A 10600-nucleotide genomic window follows, 5' to 3' on the forward strand; every position below is an offset into this window, starting at 1 on the left:
TGGGGGCAGCTCGGCCGAGCCCCTCCACGAGCCGCGTGGGGCGGGCCGGGCCCGCGTGGGAGCGAGTTCGACACGGGCGGATTCACGGCGGGCGATGGGCTGAGGATTTGCTGGGGGGTTTTCCTGTTTTCACAGAAGGCAAATGAATAAACCCCGTTCCCGGGAAATCTGGGGGGTTAATTCTCGTGAATAATGGGGACTTGGCGGCCCTGGCGCCGGGGGAAAGGACGCTGGGGAAGGAAAAACCATTTTAAGGAGAATAAACCTCCCACGGGGGCGGGAGGAGCGGAGCGGTGGCAGCGGGGACAGGGACCCTCCGAGCAGGTAGAGGGACAGGGATTCCTGGCCCGGGCTGGGGACTAGGGACCCCCCGAGGAGGGCCGAGAACAGGGACCCCTCCGAGCTTCCTCCAGCTGCAGCCGCCTTTTTATCATCACCATCACGGTTATACTATTATTATTATTATTGTTATTATTATTACGGAATTATTTATTATTATTTCCAATTCTGGCGAGGCAGAAGCCCAAGCCCGCTGCTCAATTAGCCCCAACAACGGGGGCATTAAACGGCCGATCGCGGCAGTGTTTAAATCTTTATTTACCAGAACCTTGTAAAGCCAGGAACATTTGCGATTCTATTAACTGCTTTTCAATAGGGCATCGACTGGAACTAAAGATGCACTACCCTGCCCTAATTAAAGAGCAACTGAATTACACTAAATACATATGAACGCTGCTCTCCCCCATAAATAACGGCGGGTCCTCGTCGCTGCCTCTGCCCGGCTCCACGGGGAGCTCGGATTTCTTAAAAAATAGATTAAAAATCACACACGCGTGTTTTCTCCGCCGCGGCTCGGCCCCGCGGAGCCGAGAGCTGCGGCCCTTCCCGGGGAGCGCTCGGTGCCGGGGTGGTGGGTCGCACCCGGGCATGTCCCCGCTCGCCGTTGACCCCTCTGCTCCCCCCCCCTGGCCTTTTCCCCCGCGACTCCCGCCCTCCCTCCGCACAGAAAAGCCGCGTTTCTCCAGCGAAGCCTCGGCCCGGCGCCGGCCCGAGGCCGCGGGGATCGGCGCTGCGGGATCCCGACCCCGCCGGAAAGCGGAGACACGGGCGGGGGGTCCCGTCCCTTCCGCCGAGAGCAGCCGGTGCCCGGAGGGAGCGGAGCGCGGCCCCGGAGGGGTGGCCCGGAGCTTCCCCAGAGCCCCGGTACCGACCGCGGAGGAGCTCCAGCAGCGGCCCCGGGGGCCGGACACTCCCGGGGCCAAGCGGCCGGTTCGCGGACCGAGAGGGAAATCCCCGAGGCAGGCGGAGCGGGGAGCGGCGGCAGCTCCCCGGCTCCCGCCCACCCGCCATCCCGCACCTCTGGCGGGCAGCAGCATGCCCGGGGAGCCGGGGGGTCGCCTTAGATATAACTCGCCTTAAATCTAAATCCCTTTCCTTTGGTCTTAACGTTACAAACCGGGTCGGTAACACCCGCCGAGCCCGACCCCAGTTCGCACCCCGAAACCCTCGAGGGGTTCCCACGCGTGTTCGGCAGCACCCCCTGATCCCCCCGCCCCGGAGGCGCGGAGCGGGCGGCCCGAGCCGGCCGTGCCGTGTCCTACTGCCAGCCTGAGCGCCGACATCCTCTGAAATTCCGGCTCCTGCAACCATTTCCCATCCTGCGGAAAGTCTCCCGGCCGGACTTGAGCTTACTCCAGGGCTTGGGGTTCCGCAGCAGGTCCGAGAGGGTCCCCTGGGAGCGGCACAAGATCCTCTGAGCGAAGATGGCCTGCGGGATGCTGTACCGCTTCAGCTCGGCCGTGATCCGCTGAGCCACCTCCTTGGTGTTGATCTCCTCCACCTGCCCGGAGCCGCCGGGCTGGGAGCCCGGGGCCGGGCGCGGGGCGCTCCCGCTCTCCCAGCAGCGATGCTCCGGGCTGGCCGTGCGGGTGGCCGTGCGGGTGCATCCCGTTGAGCGGCGGCATCATGGCCGAGCTGGGCGCCGCCAGCCCCCGCGCCAGGTGCTCCTCGCCCCGGGACAGCATCGCGGCGTGCGAGTCGAAGCCGTTGGGCGAGAGCATCTTCTCGTTGGGCAAGTGGCCGGCGGGGCCGTAAGGGGCCAGCGGCTGCTGGGGGGGGGGGGGGGGGGGGGGGGGGAGGGGGCGTTGTGGAGGCTGCCCAGCCCGTTGGGCAGCGGCGACAGGGGCTGCCCCATGGCCGGCATGTCCTTGGGTAGTGGCTGTAGAGGTTGCCCATGAGGCCAAGCTCCGCTCGTCGCGCATGAGGGTGAAGCTGCCGCTGACGTTGCCGGCCAGGCGCTGGTGCGGGTGGTGGTGGTGGTGGTGGTGGTGCGGGTGGTGGAACTTCTCCGAGACGGTGGAGATGGGCGGCAGGTGCTGCAGGGGGGTCAGCGTGGTGTAGGTGCTGCTCAGGCTCATGCCGGAGGGCGACTCGCAGGACATGCTCATGGCGGGGTGCAGCGGGGCGCCCAGGCTGTGCTCGCGCCGCGTAATCGCCCCCCTCCAGGATGGAGGCCATGCCCGAGACCATGGCGGGCCGGCCGTGCGGCACCAGGTTGCGGTGCGAGCTCTGCCGCCCGTGCGCGGGGCTCAGCAGCTCGGCGGGCTGCGAGTGCGGGACGCCGTGCAGGCTGCCCAGGTTCTCCATCGCCAGCTCCATGGTGGCCGCCGGGCTCTGCCGCTGCCTCGCCCGCTCGCTCGCTGCCTTCCTCCCCACCCCCCCGCCGCCGCCGCCGCCGCCGCCGCCGCCTCCTCCTCCTCCTCCTCCTCCTCCTCCACCGCCGCCCCCCCTCCCCGCGCCGGCTGCCCGGATTAATTCAGACTCCGCGCCCGGGGGGATCGATGTCCGCGCCCCGCGGTCAGGCCGGCATGGTGCGCCCGCCGGCCGCGCTGCTGGGCGCGGGGCTCGGCGGAGCGGGGGCTCGGCGGAGCGGGGCGCGGGGCGCGGTGCGGGGGCGGCTGCGGTGCCTCGGCCGCCGGCTCCCGGCAGCCTCGCTGTGGCTCGGCCGTGACGTCAGCGCCGCCCCGCCCCGGGCCGCCCCCCCGCACCTCTCCCGGTGCCGGCGGGGGGGGGGTGTGCGATGGGCGGGGGGAGCGCGGGGCCGCACCGCACCCGCACCCGGACTCCCGCCTGGGTGACCCCCACCGCACCAGGGTGACCCCCCCCCGGGCCAGGCGACCCCTGACACGGGGGTGACCCTCCCTGTACCGGGTGACCCTCCCCGCACCGGGTGTCACGCCTGCCCCCGCACCGCCGGGACCCGCCGCACCCGGTGCCCAGCGCGCGTCTGGCAGCGCTGCGGGTGCGATGTGCGGGTGTGATGTGCGGGTTTGACGGGCGGGTGTGATGTGCGGGTTTGACGAGTGGGTGGGATGTGCGGGTGTGATGTGCGGGTTTGACGAGCGGGTGGGATGTGCGGGTGTGATGTGCGGGTTTGACGAGCGGGTGGGATGTGCGGGTGTGATGTGCGGGTTTGACGAGCGGGTGGGATGTGCGGGTTTGAAGGGTGGGTGTGATGTGCGGGTGTGATGTGCGGGTGTGATGTGCGGGTTTGACGGGCGGGTGTGATGTGCGGGTGTGATGTGCCCACCTGCATCACCTGGGTGACCCCATCTCCCCCCCGCCCCCCGCGCACACATCTGGCCGCCCCCACCCCTGATGCGCCTCCATCCCTGGATTTGCCGTCCCCGACGCCCCCAAACTCCCTCCGCTGCCTCCCCCGTTCCCCCCCGTGTCCCTCACCAGGGCCTGGCTGTCCTCGTCTACCCCAGATGTCCTGCCCTGTCCCCGCACACCCGTGTTTTCCCACGCGTGTCTCCCCCTCATCACCACCTTTCCACAGACCTCCCTGGGCACCTCCTCTGGAAGGGGGGGGTCGCCTTGGCACGAGGAGGGGAGGTGACAGTGACACTCGTGGGGTGACACACGGTGCTGCAGGGCCCTGGGCAGTCGTGGTGGAGGAGGGAAAAGGAACGAGGGAAAGGGAAAATAAAAATGGTAAAGGAAAACGGGAAATGGAAAGAGAAAAATGCAAAGGGAAAATGGAAAACGGAATATGGAAAGAGAAAACTGAAAGGGAAAGGGAGAATGAAAAGGGAACGGAACAGAAGGGGAAGAAGCCAGGATGAAGAGCCAACGCGAGCCGGGTTTAGGCCACCGGAGGGGCTGGTGCTCGATGTCCTTCCAGGCGCATTCCCAGCCGCCCCCATCCCCGCTGCCCCGAGCTGGGCTCCCCGCCCCACTCTGGCCTTTCCCGGCCATTCCCGCTCCTGCAGGCCGGCACATGCTGTTTTCCCAAGATTTATTGAACAGACCGAAAACACAAAAATGAAATCCATAGCCTCCAGCGGGTGGGCCCCGCCAGCTCCGCGTGGGCTGCTCCGTTCCCGGCCACCGCCGGGCTCCAGGCTGCTCCTGGAGGGGCGTCCGTGCGGGCCCGGGAGCTCCGGTGCGGGGCAGCAGGTCGGTGCTCGGAGTGTCTCCCCCGCCACCCGCCTGCGCAGGGAATAATTCAGCAAAATTTAACATTAACTGTCCGAATTCGGTGCATTTCACCCCAGCCATTCCCACTCATTCCAGCCCACCCTGTCCTATCCCATCCTATCCAACCCCATCCTATCCAACCCCATCCCACCTTCGGGAGGTCGATTAAGTGCCCGGTTCATTACAATAAAGCTCCGCAAGTTCCCGGGACGTGGGCGCGGGGCAGTTGATGAACGGAGGGGAGTGTGGGGGTCTCTCCTCAGCTCCTTTTCTGCCCCGCGATCCATCCCGCGATCCAGCTGGGATGGGCCCGACCGAGCCGGGATATGGAAGGACTCCGACCCCCCGTCGGTTTGTCCCTGCCGTAACGCCCGCGGGCCTTGAGCAGGACCCCCAAAACAGAGGGAGCCGCGTCCCGGAGACTCCGCTGGGGATGTGAAATCCGCAATACCCAGGTGGGCAAGAGGGGCTTCCAGGTGGGGAACGGAACACGAAGTCGAGCAGGGATGGGCAGGGGGGCCTGGAGCCGGGCAGGGATGGGCAGGGGGGCCTGGAGCCGGGCAGGGATGGGCAGGGGCTCTGGAGCCGAGCAGAGATGAACGTCGAGGCCCGAAGTCGGGCAGGGATGGGCAGGGGTTTATCAGAGCCGGGAATAGATGGGAAGGGAGGCCGGAGTCCGGCAGGGGTGGGCAGGGGATGACCAGATCCGGGCAGGGACGGGCAGGGACGGGCAGGGGTGCCTGGAGCCGGGCAGAGCCACAGGATGCTGAGGGGAGGGGGTGTCGAGATGAGCGGCGAGGAGGAGGTGGGGAACAAACCAGGGATGAAGCAGCCGCGTCTGGAAGGGTTTCATTGAGTGTAATAATGGCGATAGCGCATCGACCGGCCCATCGACCGCCCATCGATAGATCTATCCCTGCAGCTGCCGTCCCGCACCGCGTCCCCGGGCCGGGCTCCCGACGCCCCCACCCCCCGCAGCAGCGCCGGGCCCGCAGCGCCGAGGGCCCCCCGGGACAGGCGCTGGACTCTGCCCTCGGCCGAGCTCTGCACCGAGCAAACAGCAAAAAAGAGAGGGACTTTTTACTAATTAGTGCGACATAATTGAGTAATGCGGTAGCCCCGCGCCCCCCTCCCGCCCCCCCCCGGCTCTTCCCCGATCGATGCAATATCATCAGGCGAGAGGCACCGAGACACGCGGGGCCGGGGCGCGGGGAGGCTGCGGGAGCTCCCCGGGCAGCGGTGCGGGGCCGGCCCCGGGCCGAGCCGCTCCGGGACCGTGTGAGCCGCGGGGTTCGCTGCCTGCGCGGCGGCCCCGGCCCGGGGGAAGCCCCTCGGAGCGCCCAGAGGCTCTGGCGATGGGCCGGGGCGCAGCGCGGGGGAGAGGCCCGGGCTCCATTCGCCAGCTGGATGCTATTGATCCCTTCCCTCGCCTCCTCTTTCTTCCTGAGCTCCCTCTCCCTATTTAATTCCCTTCCCTCTGCTCCTCCGCAGCCGCCCGGGCAGCGCTCCGAGCGGAGCCGGGCGGTGCGGGCACCCGGGGGCGCGGAGCGGTAAGTGCGGAGGGGGAGCGGGGCCCCGGGGCAGCTCCCCCCGGGCCGCCCCCCACACACCCCCGCGACAGCCCCGCGGCGGCTTCGCTTGGACGGGGCGAGCGGGGAGAGGGGCGCGGACCCAGTAGCTCCCCCGCCCCCAAATCCACCCCAAAACCCTCCAGCCTGGCAGAGCTCCGCTCTGCACCCCCTCCCGTGCCCCGCTGCCCCCCGGGCGGTGCGGGGCTCTTGGGGCGGCCCGTGCGGGAGGGGCGGCGTGGGGGGGAGGGGTGGGGGGTAGGGGGCAGTCCCGGAGCCTGGGGAGGGGTGTGGGAGGCAGGACGAGCACTGCTGCCGGTCCCCCTGCCCACCGGTGCCGACGCGCAGCTCCCGAGCTGGTTTGCGCTCAAATCTATATTATTTTTATTTTTATGTGTATTTTTTTTTTCCATCCCACTTAGGAACAGCGCGAAGGCACAAACGACCCGGCCAGGACCAGCCCCAGCGGAGGGGCCGAACCGCGGGCCGTGCCTTCGCCGAGCAGGCACCGGGCACCGGCCAAAGCGTCGGGGTTCACCGGGCAAGGAGGGAGAAGGAGCCGGAACGCGGCTCCGCGCACCCCGCCGGGAGCCAAAAGTTCCTTAAAGTTCTTTAAGGCTTCAAAATAACAGCAGCATCGCCTGGCAGGTGAATTATTTAGTGCCTATAGATCCCTCGCAAGCCCTTTCATTTCGGTTCCAAACCTTTCCCAGCCCAGCCTTTGCCTATGGATGTCTCGATTTTCCAACAATCAAGCGGGAGGCAAAGAGCGTGGCAATTCCTGCTAATCGATTTTCCATACAATGGGCCCCAGATGATGTTTTAAAATGTGAGAAACTAAAATGTGTTGGTTTAAATAAGACTTTTGCAATCAATAGCTTTTAAAAAAAGAGACTTTGATACCGGTTCTTGAAGGGGATTCAAACGCTTTCGCCTCCAAAACAAAACAAAGCAAAGCAGGAAAAAAAAAAACAGCCACGCCGGAAAAGTTCCGCCTGGATTTGGGGTCATTAAAGCGGGATATGGAGGAAGCCGCTCCGGGGGGCGCAGCGCCGGGACCGGAGCCCCCCCCCCGGCCCCGCCGTCCCGCGCGGCTCCGCGACCCCCGGGCCGGCCGCGGGCGGGGGGGGCCAGCCCGGCACCTCTGTCCCCTTCCCCCGCCTCATCCCGCCTTTTCGGGTGCGGTTTTCCCTTCTCCGCTTTGCCGGCGGCGCCCAGCGCGTTGCACTGTGGTTTGTGGCGCTCCGGGAAGGAATTCAGCCGGGAAGAAACTCCGGCCCTTTCGCCACCGGCCGTTTCCTCTCCTTAAAATTTCGGCCCCTCCTCGGCCGATCAGCGGGATCTGCGCCCTGCCCTCGCAGGCTTTTTTTCCTTTATTTTAGTTTGAAGACAGTTTTAGCTGCAAGATCAGGCCCTTTCCCCGCCGCTCCCGGCGGCTCCTTTTCCTTTCTCTTTCCCTTTCGCGGGATGTAATATTGGTTTCTTTAATGCCCTCCTCCCGTGAATATTTTCCCTCTCTCCGCGGATCCGGCCCAGGAGGTTTTTAGGGACGGGACCAGACCGGGGGTCCCGCCCGGAGCTGCCCCCCCCCCGCCCGCCTCCGCCGCCCTCCTTCCCCGCTCCCGGTGGGTCGGGCCGGGGCCGCGCTGGGAGGGGGGAAAGCGGCAGCAACCGGGGTAAATGAAGCCGGGGGGGAGGCGGGGAGGGCTGGGGGGTGAACCGGCCCCTCCCCGGCCTTTCCGGAGACTTTTCTCGTTTGCCCCGAAACTTTGGGCCGCTCCGAAACTCGGCGGGCGGCGGCGGAGGAGTCGGGGCGACGGCAGGGAGCGGGGCCAGGGGGGTTTCCATCGGATTCCGCCCCGGAGAGGCAGTTTGAGGACGGGCTGTCGCTCTTTTCGATGTAACCCCCGCGGGTTTTGCCCGAACGAAGCGGCCCCGCGGAGCTCCGGCGCATCCCGGCCCGGGGCCGGACGCTCCCGGGGGTCCGCACCCACCCGGGGCCGGGGGCCGGGCCGGGTCCCCCCCGCTGCCCCTCGGCTCGGGAACCCCAACGGGAGCCTCCGGGAGCCTCTTTAATCCGCAATTTGTTTTCAAAAGTTCCCCGCAGAGCAGCCCTGAACTTTACACCCTGGCAGCGGCGCGGAGAGGGCTCGACCCCTCCCGAGCTTTCGGTGGAAAAGTGTGGAAAATCGCCGGGATTTCACCCAGCTCCGAGAGACAAAAAAAAAAAAATATAAAATAGAATTTTTAAAAATTTTTTTTTCCTAATTTTTTCCCCACTCCCTCCCGTTCTCTCACCGCCTTTCCCTGGTCGGGCCCGGCCACCCCCGAGCCGGGCCGGACTGCGGGTGTCCCACAGTGTGAGACGTGCAACGAGTTTGTCCGTGCTCTGCGGGACGGGACGGGGGGTGTCCCCCAGACTTCCGAAATGTCCTCGTTCCCCCTCCTCTGCCGCTTTTTGCTCCTTGTGCATTTTGGGGACCCCCAAGAGCGCGTCTCTCGGCACCCCAAACGCTCCGCGAGGGCTCAGAGGGCCCGGGGGCAGGAGCCGGGGCCGGTAAAACACCGAGGAAACGAGAGGAACCGGGCGCTTTCCTCTGCACTGCAGCGCGATCCCACATCCCACCCTGCACCCACAGCACGCGAGTCCACTGCAGTTATTTTATACAGTAATAGTTTATATATTTATATACAATATATATACAAAGGGTGCAGATTTATTTTATATATATACGATTTTTTTATACATGCTATATATTTTTTTATTATTATTATTATTATTCCCCTCTGTTTATCTGTTTCCCGCAGGTATTTTCCTGTCGCCGCAGGCTCCTTCACCTGGCTCGGGAGAAGCCACCTCTGCTTTTTCGCTGAGATCCCGGCTTTGGACACTGTTCTCCCCCATCCCGAGGGCAGAGGGAAGGCAGGGCCTTGCGGGATCTGCGGAGCGGCCCGGGGAGGGGGTGCGGGCCCGGACCCCCCCGGTCCCGGCGGCTCAACCCCCGCAACAGGTACCGCCGAGCCCCGGGGCTGCGGGACACGGCGCGTCCTGCGGGAACAGCCGGGGAGGCAGGAGGGGATGGGGGGAGGGAAAGTGGGATACGGGGCAGGGACGGGGATGAGGAAAATGGGAAATGAGGCAGGGACGGTGACAAGGCAGGGATGGGGCAGGGATGGGGACAGGAAGGGACGGAGACGGGCACGGATAGGAGTGAGGGAAAATGGGAAATGAGGCAGGGAAGGGGACAAGGCAGGAATGGGGATGAGACAGGGAAGGGAAGAAGGCAGGGACGAGGACGAGGCAGGGATAAGGAGGAGGCACGGATGGGGATGAGGGAAAACAGGAACTGAGGCAGAAGCGGGTGATGAAGCAGGGACGAGGCAGGGACCTGAGAACCACCGGGCAGACCCGGCAGCTGCCCTGGGGGACGGGCAGGGGGGCCCTGCCCCGTGGGGTGCCCGCGCCTGCCCCTTGCCCACCCTGGCTTGGGTCACGGTGCACTGGGCACCAAAACAGTCCAGAGTGGCTCGTACCCACTCAGGGCTGTCACAGCCCCCCACGGACACACGGACATACAGGCACACGGACACAGGGACACGCGGACACAGGGACACAGGGACAAATAGGCACATAGACACACAGGCACACAGACACACGGACACAGGGACACACAGACACACGGACACAGGGACACAAGGACAAATAGGCACATAGACACACAGGCACACAGACACACGGACACAGGCACACAGGCACACAGGCACACGGACACAGGGACACACAGACACACGGACACAGGGACACACAGACACACGGACACAGGGACACACAGACACACGGACACAGGGACACACAGACACACGCGCAGAGCGGCCGCAGTCGATCCCCACCTCACAGACCTGCCCCAGGGAAACACGTGCACCCGCTGCCCCCAAACCCACCCCCCTCCTACCAAACTCTGCCACCTCCCCGGGCACGAAGCCCCCCCCGTGGCAGGTGCCCCCCCGATGGCAGATGCCACCCAAGAGGCCGCCTGGCCGGGGCACGAGGCGCTGGCACCCCTTTCCCCGTGACCTCCTCTCTCCCGCAGCAGTAATTGCTGCCGTATTTATCCAAACTAGGAGGGGGTGCCAGAGAAAGACTTCGAAGAGTAATTTTCCGGGAATTCTCCTCGGTGTAATTGTCTTGATAATAAATCCAGACGCTTAGCCTGTGTATGAATTGCTTTTTACCATTTTCATTTATTATTGAACACAGTGGGGAGAGGGGGAAAACGCAACAGGGCTCTTTCTTGTGAGAGAGAAGGGGCGAAGGGGCTGAGGAGATGATTTCTCTGCAGATCCGGGAAACCTGGACGTGTTCATCATCTTGCTCCCTGGTTTGTTGGGCTTTTTTTCCTCCCCTTAATGTTTAGCCCATTTCACTGCCCCCCTCCCCCCCAGTTTTTTGGGGGTTATTGAAAACTAATTAAATAACCCGTTAGCTAACACGTTAAATTAAGATCCACTCTTGGATTTAATGATGTCTCCGGAAGAATTGACAGAAATGT

The 10600-nt window shown here is 64.9% G+C and overlaps 1 protein-coding gene across 1 annotated transcript; it reads right to left on the reverse strand.

Annotated features, from left to right (window-relative positions):
- Positions 1–1203: 1203 nt before the first annotated feature.
- On the reverse strand, positions 1204–2699 carry ONECUT3 (one cut homeobox 3). Its single transcript, XM_064636972.1, is given in 7 exon segments — positions 1204–1654; positions 1657–1883; positions 1885–2111; positions 2114–2209; positions 2212–2237; positions 2240–2480; positions 2482–2699. Coding segments are annotated over 7 exon segments (1200 nt in total). The 5' UTR covers positions 2659–2699; the 3' UTR covers positions 1204–1448.
- Between the last annotated feature and the right edge of the window lie 7901 nt (positions 2700–10600).

The sequence above is a fragment of the Pseudopipra pipra genome, chromosome 27, assembly GCF_036250125.1.
Source record: "Pseudopipra pipra isolate bDixPip1 chromosome 27, bDixPip1.hap1, whole genome shotgun sequence".
NCBI classification, from domain to species: domain Eukaryota; kingdom Metazoa; phylum Chordata; class Aves; order Passeriformes; family Pipridae; genus Pseudopipra; species Pseudopipra pipra.